The following is a 22241-nucleotide window of genomic DNA, read 5'->3' on the forward strand; positions in this document are numbered from 1 at the left end:
GATTAATTTGATTAATTCACCATGTGAAGTGAATATTACCTCCTGTTATAGATGGCTTTGTGAATGCTTCAAACTGTAGAATCACAACCTTTGGGAAATGTGATAAATTTAGAAGGGAGAAAAATGTTTATATACTCCCTGCAGAAGGTCCTCTGATGGTGGCCCGGGAGGGAGAGGGGCGAAACTAGCTTGTTTTTCTTTTGCTCTGCAATTCCGCAGGTGCTGGATCATGACGTTTCAAAGGAAGAGCCAGTCACCTTTCACTTCCTGGCCAAATTTTATCCTGAGAATGCCGAGGAGGAGCTGGTTCAGGAGATCACGCAACATTTATTCTTCTTGCAGGTACCCCTTTCCATGCTACCCCCCTGATCTTGAGAGAACCGCCCCCAGGGGTAGCAGCAGAGGCAGCCTGGGCCAACCCCTCGGATTTGACCACAAATGCCTCCACATTGTGAAAATGTCCTCCCTCTGGAAAGCCAGTCCCTTTGGTTCTGTAATGAAAAACAGTCTTCAGGACAGAACTATACTTGAGTGATGAGAATTGGTGTCAGATGAAATTGCAAAAGTGTGATGGCGAAAGAACACATACAAGTAGCTCCCTAACTAGAAACATCTTTGAAGATGGCTCCTCACTAACTTAAAAGTACTCAATAGTTGCCCAGGAAGTCTAAAAAGAGAGCCTTGCAAAGAGTAGTTCTTCCAGAAATTTAAAATCTGCTTAATGAAGGCGGGACTTCAGAACTCCAGTGACACTTGGTAAATCCCACACACGTGGTACTTCAAACATCATGTTTCATGCCACTCTTTGTCTATAATTGTCTTATTTTCCACTTACTCCCTCATTAGACTGTAAGCCCCTTTAAGGCAAGGCTCATTGAGTGCACAGTGGGCACCCCGTAAGTAATTGTTCCACCGAATTGAAGAAATTAGGAGATCCATAATTATAGGTTCAAAGACAGCTAGTTGACCGTCTAGAGGTGCAGCTAGGGGGACTGGTGTGAGGATGAGAACCTTGGCAGTTTTGCTTGTGTTCCTACTGCTCGCTCAGAGCACTTCCCGAGTTTCACGGTTAGTTATGGTGCTTGGCGCTGGAACGGCTGGTGTGTCCGCCATCGGTGACAGAAAAGACCCCAGCGGGGCGTTAATTACATGATTGCCCAGATGTACACATATAGCCTGGCCTCCTATAATTAGTTTGAGCCTCAGATTATTGCATTAAGTAAATATTAAGTTAAATGTAATAACCCCCTCCAATAATTTCTCTTGCAAAAAAAAGTTTGCCAAAAAAGTGTGTGTGTTTGTATATCCCCTCTCCAATATTTTCATGTCAAAGGGAAGCCCTTTCAGTTTTTCTGTAGTGCAGCTTAAAACCGAAGGATTAGAAAGTTGCCCTGCTTTGAATGAAACCACAAAGTGACCTCCTAGGCCCCAGAATGTCCTAGCCGTATAGAGATGGCTTTCTTGTAAGTGCTTGGAAGCAGTGCCCATTCTCCATTTGACTTTGGCCTAATTTCCCCTCCTACTGAAATGTTGGAGCGCTTTCACGGCTGAGCAAGGCAAAATTTACTACTTTTATGAATCTGGTGACTGCTGACGTCTGTGAAAGAGAGCTGGCTTTCCCGTTGTGTTTTTTTCAGCATGCCCTCACTTCAGGAGGCTGTCTTGCCTCTGTGTCTGGAACATCACCCACCGTACCAGTCTAAGAAATTAAATGCAATGAGATATGTTAATTCAACATTATGGCTTAAGAATTATATTTCCCGGACCTCAAGTGGACTTAAAGGTTTAATCGATCAAACTTTATTGCTTCCTTTTTCCTTAGAGCAGGCATATTGAAAGTGATGGGGTTTTTTCCTGCAGTCATAACTCAGTGGCCTCACTGACTTTGGTCTTGTGTTAAGACTTAAAAGCAGACTCCATTTCCTCCGATTCTGCGTGTGCTCAGCTGGGGCCAAGGCTGCAATCACCACCAGAGCCGCTCCTGACATTTCCCGAGTTCACAGCTCTCCTCCGTCACAACCCAGATGTCAGTCTCTTTTTTTAACTACGAAGATTGTTTTTCCTCTTCGGCATTTGATCACGAACAGAAGAGATTAAGGGTTTTTTTCTGCGTAGCCATCTTACCAATAACTTCTCGGGGACCGAGCTCCCAACCTGTTGGCAGCGGTAAAAAGAAAAAATCGTGCCCTTTGTCAGAAAATCATTAGCAGGCTGGGTTGACAGGCCTCATTAGAACACACTGCAGTGTCTTGCTGTGACCGGCCTGCACGGCTCCTGTCCACGCACATGGTATCATGTCTCCCCTGTTGCCCCTTTCAGGTAAAGAAGCAGATTTTAGATGAAAAGATCTACTGCCCTCCCGAGGCTTCTGTGCTCCTGGCTTCTTACGCCGTCCAGGCCAAGGTAGGCTCAAAGAAGGAAAACGCATTCTTCCTGGGCATTAATGCATGTCACAGGATCACACCAGTCATCTGTTTCTTTGGATCTTCTAGGCTTCAGAGACTTTCCCCAGAAAGTGGGGTGCTATGGCACTTGTGGACTTGGGGGACCACTCTCACTGTTGCACTGCTGTATCATCTTGTGAGAGTGTCTGTGTGTGTACAAACAATAAGTGTACAGCTCGATGAATTATCTGTGTAATCTCACTATGCACATGTGGTTAATTACATTCACCCAGCCAACCTCTCTTTTTATTAACCAGGAAGAATGAGTTTATCGTCTCCAGTTTTGGCCAAACATGGCCTTGGGGTCAGAAAGGCCCAGGTCCTCATTGCAAACTCATATTCTGAGGACCAGCGGCCCTATGCCTCGGAACCATGTCACACCCTGGGGAATGTCCTGCTTCATCCACCTGGATGGCGTGCTGGCTGTGCTTACGGTCGGGCACTGCAGGCTCTCGGCCCCACCAAGCCCAGCTGAGCTGTCTGGTGACCTGAGAGTCTTTCACAGAGAAATCGCTGCAGACTGGGAGTGGCGGGAGAGGGAGACCACTGGTCTTGTGCTTCTGTCCTCTCTGTTTTTATAAGACTCACTACAGGGTCTGCCCAGGGTGCTTCATGCCCCTCAGATTTCTGACTTCAATCACATGCCACTTTCTCCTGATCCCTCTGCTTACTACCTTTCACTGCAGCATAAGATGACCTCAGAATTGGGACACCTGGGTTACTTTTGTGATTTTTGCATAATCTTTTCAGTTATTATTTTCCTTTTTAGTTAGAGGTATCCATAAAGCAATTTCCCTGAAATGTTAGAGAAATTAATAAGACCCTCAACTTCTTAGCCCACTTTTTGGGGTAGCTTAAGATAATCTCAAATCAAAGCCAGGAAGTAACTGGCCTATCATTTGGAGGAAAAAAGGGTCTGTACGTGCTCGTCACACTAACAGAAGCATCAGGGTCATTTGATGACTTGTCTAATATTTGCTGAGTATTCACTGGCCTGAGGGGAGGTTGTTGACTCTGTTACTGATACAGACACGAAGTGAGTATCTGCCCTCAGTGATTTGCCCAAGGTCATTTGGGCAATCTTGGGTAAAGCTAAGGGCAGATTTCATGGCTTTGGGAATTCATGCATTTTGTGCCTCCCTTATTCCACTGTCCTGACAAATGAGTAATTGAGAAAACAGAAAATGGGCCTTGATTCAACTAAAACATATGCTTCCTTTTATGCTTTGATTAAGAATATTAATAACAGGAAAAATGTGTCCTTTCAATCAGTATCGCCCTGACAGTGATGAAGCAGTTGTTGTCACTTTCATTAAATCTGAGCACTTCCTGGCCCGGAACTGAGCTTCTCTCTAGCACGCCTTCTCCCCGGCTGAGAGGAGGCCCAGGTTCTCAAAGATACTACCTCTCTCTGAAGGACTTTAGTCTCAAAGGCTACATTTTCTTTGCATAAATTTTGGGCCACAAATTCAAAGGCCACCTGTAGAAAAAAAACTTTTCAGGGAACCAGCAGATGTTTGCTTAAACAGATTTCACTGTAGGAAAGCCCTCCTAATTTGGATCCTGCTAATTTAGAGATGAAAGTGATTCACAGACAGCATATGGGGTTCATATGGAGGAGCGGGCTTTAACTGTTTTTCCCGGTGTAAATTGTCAGGAACCTACAAATAAAGGTAATCTATGGCTTCAAGTCTGCATTTGGGAAACTAAGGATTATTATAACATGCTTCCAGTTTCTAGGACAGCTGTTAATATTAATAGGGTGTCTCTGATTACAATATTGATCAGATCTTACACGCCTGTAGCGTTTTACAGTTTTACAAAGTGTTATAACATGAATATTTCTTGCGATCCTCAATGGAGTCTTTTCTGTAAACCAAAGAATTTAAGGCTCAGAAAGGACTAATAATTTGTCTAAAGTCACAATACTTGATGTTAATTTTTTTTTTTTTTAATAAATTTATTTATTTATTTATTTTTGGCCGTGATGGGTCTTAGTTGCTGCGCACGGGCTTTTCTCTAGTTGCAGTGAGCAGGGGCTACTCTTCGTTGCGGTGCGCAGGCTTCTCATTACGGTGGCTTCTCTTGTTGCAGAGGACAGGCTCTAGGTGCGCAGGTTTCAGTAGTTGTGGCTCGTGGGCTCTAGAGCGCAGGCTCAGTAGTTGTGATGCATGGGCTTAGTTGCTCCGCGGCATGTGGGATTTTCCCAAACCAGGGCTCGAACCTGTGTCCCCTGCATTGGCAGGCGGATTCTCAACCACTGCGCCACCAGGGAAGCCCGATGTAAATCCTTTTTTAAATGGAGTTTGTAGCCCACTTCTTGATGGACAGGATTTGAAGCAGAATGGAGCTGCAGAATGGAGCAGGGGTGAGAACCCTAGTGTCTGGATTGCATAATTTAGCACTTGCACTTGCCCTCACTGTGAGAGGGGTCTCTGGGTATCACACACTACCTTTCACTAAATTCCAGGTTCATTTGTATGGTCACATCAGTCCAAACTTTTCAGTAAATCATCCTGGTTCCTTCCATTATATTCCATTTCTTTTCTTCCACAACCTTTCTGAGACAGATAGGAAATGTAAAAGTGTGGTGGGGAAAGTGAATTGAGCTCATGAACACATGGGATGTAATTACGCACAACTGTATTCATTACAGTATTTCAGCTGTTCAACTGATATAGACAGTTCATTCCAAAGCATAAAGAAACAGTTACCCTTAAAGCACAAATACAAATATTAATCACATGGTTCAGTTAACAAGAACCATATTTCTTAGTAGGAGTTTAGGTTATTTTTGAATCAGAAATATAGGCTGGTTTTTTTGGCCCAGTCATGTGATACTCCAAACCATCTTGCAACATCTTAAGCCACCTGTTGGATTTTATATTGACAATTTGGTGTTTGAAATGTGTTCTTATTAAAAATGACTTTGGGAGAGAATGGTATGTAATTCCCCAGTCTTGCAGGGCTGGCCAGCAGATTCCTAGTGTTCAGAGAGAGAAAAGACTGGTGGGAGAGGAGGCTTGTTGTTTCCTATTGCTCTTTGATGCTAATTAGGGGCAGAGTGCCAAAAGGCAACTAAGAAGTTGGGTATATGTAAAGTATAGGTAGAGTGGCAAGAGTTGAGGCTGGAGAGGTCTGCTGGGGGTCAGATCATAAAGGGTCTTAACTTTATCCTGTGGGGGTTGCAGAGCCAGTGAAGTGTTTATATTTTAGACAGATCCTTTGGTGGCTGTGTGAAGGACAGATTAGAGTAAGACCAGTTTGGAAACAGGGAGACCTGTTAGAAGGCTGTGGTGGTCATCTGGCTGAGACTATGGGGTTCCCAACTTGGGCAGTGGTCAGTTGGATGGGAGGAGACTAACTTTAAAATAATCCAGGGGAAAAAAATACCCAGGAGGTAAAAGTTGATATAAATGGTACTATCCTTTGCATGTCCCCCTTTCTGGGGGGCTTATCCTTTTACAAATGGGTATTTTCTCTCACTCAATGTCAATTTTGCGATGTATCGTGTTGTACGTGTCGATGTAGCTCATTGATTCTAACTGCTGTATGGTAGCCATTGATGAATAAGCCTAATTTATTTTTCTATCCTCCTGAGGAGGAGGTAGGTTTAGTTTCTGCTGTTTCCCTATTATAAGCAGCGCTTTACTGAGAACTCTTTTATATGCTTCCTTGTGTACATGTGCAAAAGCTTTTTCCCCTTAAGGTAGATTTCTAGAAGTAGCATTGCAGATATATCCCTGAATTTAAAGAACTCTTAAGTTTCTAAGAAAAGAGCAGAAAAATGGGAGCAAAGGGTATGAATATCAGGCAATTTATAGACTATGAGAAGAATCTGTAAATACAAAAAGATGCTCAATCTTATTAGTAATCAAGAAAAAGAAGAATTAAAGTAACAATAAGGAAACATTTCAAACCCATGAGATTGACAAGGATTAATATAGGTTGGATAAAGAACAAGGTCCTACTGTATAGCACAGGGAACTATATTCAATATCCTGTGACAAACCATAATGGAAAAGAATATGAAAAGGAATATACATATATGTATAACTGAGTCACTTTGCTGTACAGAAGAAATTGACACAACATTGTAAATCAACTATACCTCAATTAAAAAAAAAAAAGTAAAATAAATAAATAAATTGAATAGAAACTCTGAGCTCATTTCCATGCAGGAAGAGACTGTGAATTGGCATAAGCTCTGTGGGGTGCTGGGTATGGTAGGGGCCTGTCAGTGAGGAGACACCCCCTCCCCAAGTCCCCGAAATCCCACTCCTAGGCCACCACTCTAGAGGAAGTCCTGCATAGTGCACCCATTTCACTTAAAACTGTCAGAAGAGAGTTCTTAAAGTACTCAGTTTTTTAAACTATTGAACTGTATTTCATAGAACAGAGGGGCTGTGGTTTATTTAAATATCTTTTTTTTGTTGTTTTGTTTTTGTTTTCTTTTTTTTAATTGAAGTATGGTTAATTTACAAAGTTGTGTTGGTTTCAAGTGTCCAGCAAAGTGATTCAGTTATACATATATGTATATAATCTTTTTCAGATTCTTTTCCATTATAGGTTATTACAAGATATTGAGTATAGTTCCCTGTGCTATACAGTAGGTCCTTGTTGTTTATTTAAATATATCTTTATTGGTAGATACTTGGGCTTGTTTTTCTTTCTATTACTTTTCTACTTAAATGGGTGCAGTGAACATCCTTGAGTACGCCTGTTTGGGCACATACGAACAATATTTGTCTATGATAGATATCCAGAAATGGCATAAATGGGTTGAGGGATAGGAACATTTAAAATTTAAATAATGCTAAGTGAAAGAAGCAGACAGGAAAGGCCACATATTGTACGATTCCATTTGTATGAAATGTCCAGATGAGGCAAATTCATGGAGACAGAAGGTAGGTTGAGTGGTTGTCAGGGGACAGGAGGAGGAAATTAGGACTTACTGCTAATGGGTAAGGGATTTCTTTTTGGGGTGATGGAAATATTCTGGAATTAGACAGTGGTGATGGTTGTACAACATTTTGAATGTACTAAAAACCACTGAATTATATGCTTAAAATTGTGAATTTTATGTATGTAAATTTTATCTCAAAAAAAATTTAAATAGTTATGACCAAATTGCTCTCCAAAAGTTCCTAATTTAACTTCTACCAATAGTGGTGAGAATATCTGTTTTTCCATATCCTCATCAACAGTGGTTGCTAGCAGCCTTTTAAATTTTTGCTAATTTGACAAAAAAGTAGATTTTTTAAAAGTTTTCATTTCCTTGATTACCACTGGGGCATCATTTTCATAGACTTATTGGCCGTTTGTATTTCTTTCCTCTGTGAATCAAGTGTTTATGACTTGCCTGTTTTTTCCACTTTATTGTTTGTCTTTTTCTAATTGAGTTATAGGAACTCTATATATTATGAATATTAATCTTTTATCTTTTTTTACATGTCAATCCTTTTCATGTTTTGAGTGACTTTTGGAATGACTTCACCAACTTAATATACACATGTTCTTCTATATTTTATTCTGGTATTTTTATGGATTTTCATTTATAGGTTTAAGTCTTTAATCCATCTGGAATTTAGTGACTGGTGTGCGGTTGGGATCTAACTGTTTATTCTATATATGTATTGATTAGACCTTTATGTTTTGTGAAATCCTATTCAGAGCATTTGGTCTAATTTTTCATACATATAAGCAGAGGAAAGTATTTGTCTCTGTTTAAGAAGTGACTCTGAGAGCCCTTTAAAAGGTGAACTCCCTTCTTGAATTTAAATTCAATTGGTTTATATCAGGGGTGGATCCAGGTTTTGTGGGCCCTGAAGCTTATATAATTTAGGGTGTTCTTTTAATGCAAGAACACCAAATTATGAATATAAAATTAGGTACAGGCCCATGCAGGTGCAGAGAGACCTGAAACCCAAGCCTCATTAGCTTCCCAGCAAATTCACTCCTGCTTATGTTATTGGGATGCCTCTGTACATAAAATGAGGAGGAACAGCCATCTCCAACCATGGAGTGGTCTGACTTTCTTTTATATTCACCAGCCACCACAACTTGAGGATTTTCTTCTTCTTTTGTGTTTTAAAAAGATATTTAAGGGCTTCCCTGGTGGCGCAGTGGTTGAGAATCTGCCTGCCAAGGCAGGGGACACGGGTTCGAGCCCTGGTCTGGGAAGATCCCACATGCCGCGGAGCAACTAGGCCCGTGAGCCACAATTACTGAGCCTGCGCGTCTGGAGCCTGTGCTCCGCAACAAGAGAGGCCGCGATAGTGAGAGGCCCGCGCACCGCGATGAAGAGTGGCCCCCACTTGCCGCCACTAGAGAAAGCCCTCACACAGAAACGAAGACCCAACACAGCCATAAGTAAATAAATAAAAATTTAAAAAAAAAAAAAAAAAAGATATTTAAGAGCAGACACATACCTCAAGGTGGCTTTAATGTTATAAGTGGAATTAGTCCAGTGGAGAAGTTCCTTCAGCAGTGTCTTTGCCACCTCCCCAGTGCTCAGATGTAGCATTTGATCAATGGAGTAGCTGGGAGCTCAGTATGACAATGTGGATCATTAATCTTGCAAGCCTTTGGAGCCTGAATTTACAGCTTTCACTTTGCATATCTGCTTGCAAAAGCACTAGAGTTTGGTCAGCACTGTTGAGAGTTTTGCAAGTACAACTCACAGGGCTTTCTTTATCATCCTCCCCCTTTAAGAATCTGACAGGCAAAGAGTAACCAGTGTCATCATAAATAACGCAGCTGATGACAATAATACCTGACTCATTATGAGCTGGGCACCGTGCAAAATGCTTACCTGACTGTCTTCATCCTCGTCACCCCCCAGGAGGCAGGCACTGTTCTGACCCTTGCTTTCCAGATGGGGAAGCTGAGGTTTAGAGAGAGGGTGCCTCACTCGGGGCCTCAGGGGATGCTGCAGAGCCACCTCCCCTTCAAAATCCTCCAAGACAAATGCTCTCGTTTGACAAATTAGGGAACAGACTTGGAGAGGTGACATGACCTGAGTTTTTAATCTTTTGACATCAGGTTGTATTGAATGCTGTGTGTTAATCATAGTTTTAAAATTTTTATGGGTCGGGACTTCCCTGGTGGTCCAGTGGTTAAGACTCCACAATCCCAATGCAGGGGGCAAGGGTTTGATCCCTGGTTAGGGAACTAAGATCCTGCATGCCTTATGGTGCAGCCAAAAAAATTAAAAAAAAAAAAAATTCTGGGTATTTCATTTAATCCCCACAAGAATCCTATAAGATAAATACTTTTCTTATTCCCATTTTACAGATGAGAAAACTGAGACACAAAATTTCTAAGGTCACAGCTAATAAGTGAAGGAGCTGGAATTGAACTTTAAGCAGCCTGCCTCCCGTACCCCCTCCCCCTCCCCCCCAATTTCAGGCTCCTACCTGCACTCTCCGCAGAGAGTACTGTTAAAGCTCATACAGTTCCTGACTTATTACACCCCCCTGGCCTTTCAGAGATCCAGAGAAACCAGTTTCCTTCATTTTTTTTTTTTTTTAAATTTTTTTGGCCGCACCGAACAGCATGCAGGAGCTTAGTTCCCTAACCAGGAATCAAACCCATGCCCCCTGCATTGAAAGCATGTAGTCTTAACCACTGGACCACCAGGGAAGTCCCTCCTTCAAGTTTTTTAAATGAAGAAATGCATAGACAGGGTTAAGTATTTAAGTTTGACCAGTTAATTTTTTAAACTGAAAAAACAATGCAATACAATTCTGTTATTTGCAAGGTAATTATGAGATTCATAAGAGATATTAATCCTCGGGGCTTTTATAGAAGGGTAGTATGGGAAGAAGTCATGATTTACAGTTGATGATGAACATCTCTTCAATCTCATGAGTGTCTGTTGGAAAACTCACCAGAAATCTAACTTAAGGTTCTTTGGGAATGAGGGTGGGCCATGTCCTCACCCGATTTGGTGGGATGTAGAGCCAACAGCCTTGTGCCAGACCTTTCTTTTGTTTTTCCAATGTTGGTGGCAAAAAGGATAAATGTTTATAGAAGATAATACTAAAATACTGAGCTTTGTTGTTTTGGGTCAAAAGAAAAGCCACTGAATGCTGATTGACAAGAGACAGGCTTTGATCTTCTATATATTTTATGGTTAGTTTCTTTTAAAAAATTCCTTCATTTCTGATTATTTCCTGGTCAGACTAACTTTCTAGGAAAGAAAGTGGTATTTGTTTGTTTGTTTGTTTGTTTGTTTATTTATAAATTTATCCATCCTATTTATTTTTGGCTGTGTTGGGTCTTCATTGCTGCGCACAGGCCCTCCCTAGTTGCAGCGAGGTGCGCGGGTTTCTCATTGCCGTGGCCTTCCCGCTGCAGAGCAGGGAGGGGTATTTGTTTTGAAATCAGAAAATAAACTTCAAGTTATTGTCCCTGGTGAGTACATTAAAATGCAGGCCCCAGAGTGATTTGCTCTACAGCTTCAGGAAAACCTGTTAACATTTTACTCATTTCTTTGTCTGTACGATAGAAATGACAGTGTTGGCATCAGATTTTTCCAAAGCATTTTTCAGAGCCTTGATTGAAAGGTATTAAAAATATTGCCGGCATTATCCCCAGCTCCCACCTATCAGTTGGCTCCAATTACCAGCCATTTACAAGCATTTATAGGTAAGACTCTTATCACTGGTTGCTAATCACAACTTACACAGTTGTGTTTTGTTGTCTCCTTTCAAAAGCTGTTTTGGTAGTGACGGCTTCCTTCAGGAGTTAGAAAACTCAGCCACATTTCTCTACAAATGTCACATTCTTATTAGCATGTCACCCATCCATCCCTTACGGGATTATGCGACTCTGTTCACAGATATAATCAGTTTTGTATTTTCATCCAAGGATAACAAACTAGCAAGGTTGCAATCTTGACTTGTCATCAGAATTAAATTGCTCCCTGGAGCTGGGAGGGACAGAGGCTGAGTCGACCTGTTCAGAAACGCATTTGTCTTTAGAATCTCAATCCCACGCTCTCCTTTTCCTCTCCTTCCAGTACGGTGACTACGACCCCTCTGTTCACAAGCGGGGATTTTTGGCCCAAGAGGAATTGCTTCCAAAAAGGGTAAGAAGTCAAATTCCCTGTTTGGGAAGACATAACCAAAGACCGGAAGGAATATTGGACGTAGGTGGCCAGAACATTTTTATAAATGTTTTGTAATCAATCTCAAGTAATGGTCTCTGTTAAGAACATTAAAAAGCAAAGGTTCGTGGGATTCGTTTGGGGTTGCCAGGACAGGCATGGCCTGCGGATGGTCCTTTCTTTAAAGGTGGGGGAGCGTCAGTGATTCCTAGGGAGGGGCGTGGAGCAGCCTGAGTTCAGCCTGGGGAAATGAGCTGTTTGCAGCTGCGCGGGGCAGGGCAGATAGATGGGATGAGTCGGGGGTGGGCATTATAGCTTTTAATCCTTGGTGGTGTTCGTCTTGTTCATTAGCCTCAGAAGCAGGCCTTCCCTACCTTTTGCTGCTTCTGATTTTATAGCTCCACTCCCCTGTCATGTGTGATAAAGGTCTGCTCCTCACCTTCCCCTGACTTTACCTGCTCCTCTGATGGTTTCTGCAGCGGCAAAGGCAGCAGCACGTACAGCCTGGCCCACGGCCGGCCCGAAATTAGTGAGCTCTGCTCCTGAGCAAGGTCCTCCCTCTGGGCTCTATTGCCCAGGAAAGAGGGGTGCTGCCAGGCGAGGGGTGCCCCGCAGCCTGAGAAATGGTGCAGCTTTCCGAGTTGTGACTCAGGTTGAACGGTGCTTATTTACACACCCACCTCTGCATGTGACTGGCTTCCTGTATGTGGCTTTTTAAAAATAGCTTTGCTGTTTTGTAAAAATGATGCATAATTATAAAAATACCAAACAATACCAGAACTTTCTTTGTGTGTGGGTTTTTTATTTTGCTCTCTTTTTTGCTAGGTAATAAATCTGTATCAAATGACTCCAGAAATGTGGGAGGAAAGAATCACAGCCTGGTACGCAGAGCACCGAGGCCGAGCCAGGTGAGGCTGCTTCATCACTGATTTATATTACCTTATGGGCCTTTTTTCTTTTTTAAGGAACTACAAAACTGGGATGTGTTTGTTGAACAAAATGCAGTACCGAAGTATATAGAACAAAAAGGGAGAGCTGGCAGCAGTGCTGGTCTTCGGTATTGTGTGTGTCCTTTTCTGGTGCATGGGGGCGTGGGTATGTACTGCCTGTCAGGATGTACAGACCTACTGCATTCAGTGCTAATTTATGTTCATTTTAAGAATTCTGTTGAGTCCCTCCCATCAGGAAGCTTGCGCAAACCTCTTAGATAGCCTCATCCACCAGAGGGCAGACAGCAGAAGCAAGAAGAACTACAATTCTGCAGCCTATGGAAGGAAAACCACATTCACAGAAAGATAGACAAAATGGAAAGGCAGAGGACTATGTACCAGATGAAGGAACAACATAAAACCCCAGAAAAACAACTAAATGAAGTGGAGATAGGCAACTTTCCAGAAAAAGAATTCAGAATAATGACAGTGAAGATGATCCAGGACCTCGGAAAAAGAATGGAGACAAAGATCAAGAAGATGCAAGAAATGTTTAACAAAGACCTAGAAGAATTAAAGAACAAACACCTAGATGAGTTAAAGAACAAAGAGAGATGAATACAATAACTGAAATGAAAAATACACTAGAAGGAATCAATAGCAGAATAACTGAGGCAGAAGAATGGATAAGTGACCTGGTAGACAGAATGGTGGAATTCACTGCCGTGGAACAGAATAAAGAAAAAAGAATGAAAAGAAATGAAGACAAGGCTTCCCTGGTGGCGCAGTGGTTAAGAATCCACCTGCCAATGCAGGGGACACGGGTTCGAGCCCTGGTCTGCGAAGATCCCACATGCCGCAGAGCAACTAAGCCCATGCACCACAACTACTGAGCCTGTGCTCTAGAGCCCACAAGCCACAACTACTGAAGGCTGCGCTCTACAACAAGAGAAGCCACAACAATGAGAAGCCCGCGCACCGCAACGAAGAGTAGCCCCCACTCACTGCAACTAGAGAAAGCCCATGTGCAGCAACAAAGATCCAATGCAGCCAAAAGTAAATACATTAAATAAATAAATAAATAATTTTTTAAAAAAGAAAGAAATGAAGACAGCCTGAGAGACCTCTGGGACAACATTAAATGCAACAACATTCGCATTATAGGGGTCCCAGAAGGAGAAGAGAGAGTGAAAGGACCCGAGAAAATATTTGAAGAGATTATAGTCAAAAACTTCCCTAACATGGGAAAGGAAATAGCCACCAAAGTCGAGGAAGCGCAGAGAGTCCCATACAGGATAAACCCAAGGAGAAACATGCTGAGACACATAGTAATCAAATTGACAAAAATTAAAGACAAAGAAAAATTATTGAAAGCAACAAGGGAAAAACGACAAATAACATACAAGGGAACTCGCATAAGGCTAACAGCTGATTTCTCAGCAGAAACTCTACAAGCCAGAAGGGAGTGGCACAATATATTTAAAATGATGAAAGGGAAGAACCTACAACCAAGATTACTCTACCCGGCCAGGATCTCGTTCAGATTCGACAGAGAAATCAAAAGCTTTACAGACAAGCAAAAGCTAAGAGAATTCAGCACTACCAAACCAGCTCTACAACAAATGCTAAAGGAACTTCTCTAAGTGGGAAACACAAGAGAAGAAAAGGACCTACAAAAACAAACCCATAACAATTAAGAAAACGGTAATAGGAACATACATATCGATAATTACCTTAAACGTGACTGGATTAAATGCTCCAACCAAAAGACACAGGCTCGCTGAATGGATACAAAAACAAGACCCATATATATACTGTCTACAAGAGACCCACTTCAGACCTAGGGACACATACAGACTGAAAGGGAGGGGATGGAAAAAGATATTCCATGCAAATGGAAATCAATAGAAAGCGGGAGTAGCAATACTCATATCAGATAAAATAGACTTTAAAATAAAGAATGTTACAAGAGACAAGGAAGGACACTACATAATGATCAAGGGATCAATTCAAGAAGAAGATATAACAATTACAAATATATATGCACCCAACAGCTATAAAAGAGGAAATTGACAGTAACACAATAATAGTGGGGGACTTTAACACCTCACTTACACCAATGGACAGATCATCCAAACAGAAAAGTCATAAGGAAACACAAGCTTTAAATGACACAATAGACCAGATAGATTTAATTGATATTTATAGGACATTCCATCCAAAAACAGCAGATTACACTTTCTTCTCAAGTGCTCATGTAACATTCTCCAGGATAGATCACATCTTGGGTCACAAATCAAGCCTTGGTAAATTTAAGAATATTGAAATCATATCAAGCATCTTTTCTGACCACAACACTATGAGATTAGAAATCAATTACAGGGAAATAAACACAAACACATAGAGGGTAAACAATACGTTTCTAAATAACCAAGAGATCACTGAAGAAATCAAAGAGGAAATCAAAAAATACCTAGAGACAAATGACAATGAAAACACGATGATCCAAAACCTATGGGACGCAGCAAAAGCAGTTCTAAGGGGGAAGTTTATAGCAATACAAGCCTACCTCAAGAAACAAGAAACATCTCAAATAAACAATCTAACCTTACACCTAAAGCAATTAGAGAAAGAAGAACAAACAAAACCCAAAGTTAGTAGAAGGAAAGAAATCATAAAGAACAGAGCAGAAATAAATGAAATAGAAACAAAGAAAACAATAGCAAAGATCAATAAAACTTAAAGCTGGTTCTTTGAGAAGATAAACAAAATTGGTAAACCTTTAACCAGACTCATCAAGAAAAAGAGGAAGAGGACTCAAATCAATAAAATTAGAAATGAAAAAGGAGAAGTTACAACAGACACCGCAGATATACAAAGCATCCTAAGAGACTACTACAAGCAACTCTACGCCAATAAAATGGACAACCTGGAAGAAATGGACAAATTCTTAAAAAGGTATAAGCTTCCAAGACTGAACCGGGAAGAAATAGAAAATATGAACAGACCAATCACAAGTAATGAAATTGGAACTGTGATTAAAAATCTTCCAGCAAACAAAAGTCCAGGACCAGATGGCTTCACAGGTGAATTCTATCAAACATTTAGAGAAGAGCTAACACCCATCCTTCTCAAGCTCTTCCAAAAAATTGCAGAGGAAGGAACACTCCCAAACTCATTCTATGAGGCCACCATCACTCTGATACCAAAACCAGACAAAGATACTACACAAAAAGAAAATTACAGACCAATGTCACTGATGAATATAGATGCAAAAATCCTCAACAAAATACTAGCAAACAGAATCCAACAACACATTAAAAGGATCATACACCATGATCAAGCGGGATTTATCCCAGGGATGCAAGGATTTTTCAATATACACAAATCAATCAATGTGATACACCATATTAACAAATTGAAGAAGAAAAACCATATGATCATCTCAATAGATGCAGGAAAAGCTTTTGACAAAATTCAACACCCATTTATGATAAAAACTCCAGAAAGTGGGCATAGAGGGAACCTACTTCAACATAATAAATGCCATATACGACAAACCCACAGCAAACATCATTCTCAATGGTGAAAAACTGAAAGCATTTTCTCTAAGATCAGGAACAAGGCAAGGATATCCACTTTTGCCACTGTTATTCAGCATAGTTTTGGAAGTCCTATCCACGACAATCAGAGAAGAAAAAGAAATAAAAGGAATACAAATTAGAAAAGAAGTAAAACTGTCACTTTGCAGATGACATGACACTATACATAGAGAATCCTAAAGATGCCACCAGAAAACTACTAGAGCTAAGCAATGAATCTGGTAAATTTGCAGGATACAAAATTAATGCACAGATATCTCTTGCATTCCTATACACTAACAACGAAAGATCAGAAAGAGAAATTAAAGAAACAATCCCATTCACCACTGCAACAAAAAGAATAAAATACCTAGGAATAAACCTACCTAAGGAGGTAAAGACCTGTACTCAGAAAACTATAAGACACTGATGAAAGAAACCAAAGATGACACAGACAGATGGAGAGATGTACAATGTTCTTGGATTGGAAGAATCAATATTGTGAAAATGTCTATACTACCCAAAGCAATCTACAGATTCAATGCAATCCCTATCAAATTACCAGTGGCATTTTTTAGAGAACTAGAACAAAAAATCTTAAAATTTTTATGGCGACACAAAAGACCCCAAATAGCCAAAGCAGTCTTGAGGGGAAAAAACGGAGCTGGAAGAATCAGACTCCCTGACTTCAGACTGTACTACAAAGGTACAGTAATCAAGACAATATGGTACTGGCACAAAAACAGAAATATAGATCAATGGAACAGGATAGAAAGCCCAGAGATAAACCCACGCACCTATGGTCAACTAATCTATGACAAAGGAGGCAAGGATATACAATGGGGAAAAGACAGTCTCTTCAATAAGTGGTGCTGAGAAAACTGGACAGCTACATGTAGAAGAATGAAATTAGAACACTCCCTAACACCATACACAAAAATAAACTCAAAATGGATTAGAGACCTAAATGTAAGACCGGACACTATAAAACTCTTAGAGGAAAACATAGGAAGAACACTCTTTGACATAAATCACAGCAAGATATTTTTGATCCACCTCCTAGAGTAATGGAAATAAAAACAAAAATAAACAAATGGGACCTAATGAAAGTTAAAAGCTTTTGCCAAGCAAAGGAAACTATAAACAAGACAAAAAGACAACCCTCAGAATGGAGAAAATATTTGCAAACGAATCAACGGACAAAGGATTAATCTCCAAGATATATAAACAGCTCATGCAGCTCAATATTAAAAAAACAAACAACCCAATCAAAAATGGGCAGAAGGCCTAAATAGACATTTCTCCAAAGAAGAGATATAGATGGCTAAGAAGCACATGAAAAGCTGCTCAACATCACTAAGTATTAGAGAAATGCAAATCAAAACTACAATGAGGTATCACCTCACACCAGTTAGAATGGGCATCATCAGAAAATCTATAAACAACAAATGCTGGAGAGGGTGTGGAGGAAAGGGAACCCTCTTGCACTGTTGGTGGGAATGTAAATTGATACAGCCGCTATGGAGAACAGTATGGAGGTTCCTTAAAAAACTAAAAATAGAATTATCATATGACCCAGCAAACCCACTACTGGGCATATACCCAGAGAAAACCATAATTCAAAAAGGCACATGCAGGGACTTCCCTGGTGGCTCAGTGGTTAATCTGCCTGCCAATGCAGGGGACACGGGTTCAATCCCTGGTCCAAGAAGGTCCCACATGCCGTGGAGCAACTAAGCCTGTGTGCCACAACTGCTGAGTCCAAGCTCTAGAGCCCACAAGCCACAACTACTGAGCCCGCGTGCCACAACTACTGAAGCCCGTGCGCCTAGAGCCCGTGCTCCGCAACAAGAGAAGCCACCCTAATGAGATGCCTGTGCACTGCAATGAAGAGTAGCCCCCGCTCGCCGCAACTAGAGAAAGCCAGCACGCAGCAAGGAGGACCCAACGCAGCCAAAAAATAAAATTAAATAAATAAATAAATAAATGAATAAATAAATAAAAATTAAAAAAAAAAAAGACACATGCACCCCAATGTCCAATGTTCATTGCAGCACTATTTACAATAGCCAGGTCATGGAAGCAACCTAAATGCCCATCGACAGATGAATGGATAAAGAAGATGTGGTACATATATACAGTGGAATATTACTCAGCCATAAAAAGGAATGAAATTGGGTCATTTGTAGAGACCTGGATGGATCTAGAGATTGTCATACAGAGTGAAGTAAGTCAGAAAGAGAAAAAACAAATATCGTATATTAACGCATATATGTGGAACCTAGAAAAATGGTACAGATGAACCGGTTTGCAGGGCAGAAATAGAGACACAGATGTAGAGAACAAATGTATGGACACCAAGGGGGGAAAGTGGCGGGGGCGTGGTGGTGGGATGAATTGGGAGTTTGGGATTGAGGTACATTCACTAATATGTATAAAATAACTAATAAGAACCTGCTGTATAAAAAAATAAATAAAATAAAATTCAAAAAGAAAAGTTCTATTATATGCATATCCCATAGCTTTTGCGTCCATTCCTCTATTTTTTTTTAATAAAGCTGCTCCTTTTTATTTTTATTTTTTTTTTATTATTTTTTTTTTTAATTGTATAGCTACTTTATTTATTTATTTATTTATTTTTGGCTGTGTTGGGTCTTCGGTTCGTGCGAGGGCTTTCTCTAGTTGCGGCAAGTGGGGGCCACTCTTCATCGCGGTGCGGGGACCGCTCTTCATCGCGGTGCGCGGGCCTTTCACTATCGCGGCCCCTCCCGTTGCGGGGCACAGGCTCCAGACGCGCAGGCTCAGTAGTTGTGGCTCACGGGCCCAGCTGCTCCGTGGCATGTGGGATCCTCCCAGACCAGGGCTCGAACCCGTGTCCCCTGCATTAGCAGGCAGATTCTCAACCACTGCGCCACCAGGGAAGCCCCCATTCCTCTATTGATGGTATTTGGAGTAGCTATAGGTCTTTCACTTTTACAGAATGTTCTGCAGTGTACAATCTGATATCATTATGTAATTGTATGAGTAGTTCTGAGGATAGATCCTTTAGAGGAGTTGCTGAGGCAAAAGGATGTGAGCATTTTGCATCTTGACAGGTGCCTCCAAATTGCCCTCCAAAAAGGTTGTACCTATTTACAAGCCCATCGGCAGTGTGTGAAAGTGTTCCCCCCCCATTCTCTCCCCAACACTGGTTTTTAACCAATCTAATCATTGTGATCTAAAAGATGAAATTTTGTATCTTAAGTATTAATTAGCATTTCCCCGATCACTTTAGGAATTGATCATCTTTTCATTAGCCTTTAATATTTGTTTTCTCTTCTTCAAATCAACTTCCTATCACATGTTGTTTTTAACTCTTAAAAAAGTATACCGAAAAGTGGACAAGTCGTAAATATACCACTTGATGGATTCTTACAAAGTGAAAACACCAGGTAACACCAGGTGACAAGAAAGCACGTGCCCCCGATCACTCCTCCCCAGAGGTAACCACTCTTCTGAATCCAACTCCATGGATTAGTGTTGCCTGTTTTAAACATTGTATAAGTGCAATCAGACAGTTTCTGTTATTTGTGCCTCACTTCTTTTATGCAGCATGATATTGCGAGATTTGGGTTTGTGGCTTGTAACGGTGGTTTTTTCCATTTTCATTGCTGTGTAGAATTCCACTGTATTCATAGACCACACATTATTTATCCATTCCACTATTGATGGACATTTAGGTTGTCCCGTTGTCCCCTGGTTTTTGCTGTTACAAATAACATCAAACAATTTTCCAAAGCAATTGTATCAATTTACATCAACAACGTGTGTGATTTCGAATTGCTCCACCTGCTTGCCACTGCTCCTCCTCTCAGGTTGAATTTTTAAAATTTATTTGAGACCATTTTGAGATGGGAGAGAGGGAAGAAGGCAAGGTCATAGGGAGACTTGAGTTAAGATATTTCAACACTGTACCTATCTGGGAGTTTTCTGCAAGTCATTGCTACTTCAAGAGCTTCCTTTAAGTCTGACTCACAACTTAGAAGTGGGTGACCAGGCTTGGGTTTGACAGCCTGGATAGCTCTTGCCCTAACCTCCCGCAACATCCAAAGGATTAAAATCAGGAAGGTGCCTTAACCTCCAATAACACCCAAAGGAATAAAATCAGAAAGGCAGCTCTCAGGTAGCTTGCAGAGAGAGATACATCATTACCAAAACCTTCTAGGTGAAGAAAGTACGCAATTAGATACAGCAACAGCTTACGTAAAATTCGAACATCCAAATCCATTTGAGGGAGCAGATGTACCACGTGCTTGTCTTGAATTACTCAAGCCAGGTGTCACTGTTTACCAAGGGTTAAGCATGAAATTGAAGCCAAGAGACACTGTAATGAATCTATTCTCTTGTTTTCACGGGGATGGGAAATTCTGCTTCACCTCTGTGTGGTGTGGTTAACAGACTTGGGACCGGGCAGAGCTTGGCGGGTAGCTGCCTGGCTCGCATCTTCCCGCAGGTTCGAAGCTCAGCTCGGTGTGCGCCGCCCTCCAGATTTCTCATTTCCGTGCCAGTGACGGTGTCTTTCATTCTCCTCGCAGGGACGAAGCTGAAATGGAATATTTGAAGATAGCTCAGGACCTGGAGATGTACGGTGTGAACTACTTTACAATCCGGGTGTGTGGAAGCCTCTGCGAGTTCCCCGTGTGTGGGTGGAGACTGAATGAGGGCCGACTGTTAAAATGGGTCCCTCCCCATCCCAGGGCGGTCGACACTTCGACAGTTCATTGGTGAACAGGGGAAGAGGAAAGGGCGGGTGTAAGAGCCTCATTTTCTATATTGGGACTTAAGTTAGATCCTAGGTAATTAAGTATCAGTGGAGCCCGGGAGGGCCTGGTCCTGCCTGGGCAGAAACCTGTCTGAATGCTCTGGTGTAACATTTGATTATCTCTGGCTCTGTGAGATCCAGGTCCACAGGGAACACCTGTAAATATTTTCTTCCCCCAGGACACAAGGAGAGTAAAGCTGCTTTACAGATTACTGATTTGTTTGGGTGGGGACTCTCCCTGGCAGGCTAATTGATTTTCTATGCAGACCATTAATAGTCCGCTGTCCTCTGGGAACCTGCTGCTCCTGCACCGGAGAAGCGTTTGTTTTCAGCCCCTGTCCCGCCTTTCAAGCATCTTTCTCCTGAGGCTCTGCTGCTGGACGCAGCTCCTCCCAAAGGAGTTCATGCGATTTGCTGAAGTATTTCATTGCCGGTTCCAAACTGTAGATGAGTAGACAGTAAAACAGCTATCATTATAGTTAAGGCTTGCTTTCCTTTTCAGGGTTTCCATAAATTTTGTATTAAATTTAGGTAAATTGAAACACATTTAAAATATCCTAGGGATAGCTTTCTACTTTGTTTTCTAAATACATATTTTTAATGGATCATTTGCATAAAATAAGGCACACTGACAAATTGTCATTTTTGTATAGTATACAAATGCCTAAAAGATTTTCCCTAATAACGCCGAAGGTTGTTTTCTAAAGTTTTATTAATTTGTATTTGTTAATTGTTTGGTTTCTTTAATGTCAGACTCATTTGACACATTTCTGTGGTTTTGTCCATATGACTCCTCTTGCCCCACCACCTACATTGTAGAAAACTAGTGTTTTATAACCCTTCAAGAACAGCTTCTTATGAGGGAATATTTCTACAGCAGTCAGACTAAACTATACTATTTTGTGCGTGTGTGTCTTGTATTGCGTGATAGATGAGGCTAATGGATATTTTAGTGTCTTTGTGTTAAAGTTCCTGAAATTTCACCATCACCTAAGGAAGACGTGTGCTTAAAACAATTTAAAAGGGGCTGCTTGAGTCCCCACTTCTCTGTTTATTCTCTAGAACAGTTGGAGCCTCATGATAGGAGGCAGAGGGTGCAATCCATTCTTTTAAAAAACTTAAGCTAGAAACATAATGAAACGTCTTGTTTTCCAAAACATACTATAGATTTCTAAAGCACAAAGCCTCACTTGTGTTAACGCAGTGGTTTTAAGAGCTCTGCAGATGAGCAGACGACTCTCCCTCAAGGTTTGGTGATCACATCTGACTTCAGGTGTCAGCTGGAGTAGAAGATTTATCTCAGAGTGCTCGCTCCTCCTCCTGACGCCTGCTGTTAGCCTTGTACTTCTCATCACAGTCCCCGCACCTTCTCAG

General features: G+C 41.3%; 1 protein-coding gene across 6 annotated transcripts in view; it reads left to right on the plus strand.

Moving 5' to 3' along the window:
* Positions 1-22241, plus strand: part of NF2 (NF2, moesin-ezrin-radixin like (MERLIN) tumor suppressor) — an 87476-nt gene that overhangs the window by 34981 nt on the left and 30254 nt on the right. For 5 of the 6 annotated variants that reach the window (XM_057526611.1, XM_057526609.1, XM_057526608.1 and 2 more), the window contains exons 3-7: positions 220-342; positions 2320-2403; positions 11470-11538; positions 12382-12464; positions 20641-20716. In XM_057526611.1, coding sequence (XP_057382594.1) covers positions 220-342; positions 2320-2403; positions 11470-11538; positions 12382-12464; positions 20641-20716 — 435 coding nt within the window. The remainder of the gene's footprint in view (positions 1-219; positions 343-2319; positions 2404-11469; positions 11539-12381; positions 12465-20640; positions 20717-22241) is intronic. The other variant, XM_057526612.1, reaches the window with a different exon arrangement.

Source organism: Balaenoptera acutorostrata, chromosome 13 (assembly GCF_949987535.1).
Source record: "Balaenoptera acutorostrata chromosome 13, mBalAcu1.1, whole genome shotgun sequence".
In the NCBI taxonomy this organism is placed as follows: Eukaryota; Metazoa; Chordata; class Mammalia; order Artiodactyla; family Balaenopteridae; genus Balaenoptera; species Balaenoptera acutorostrata.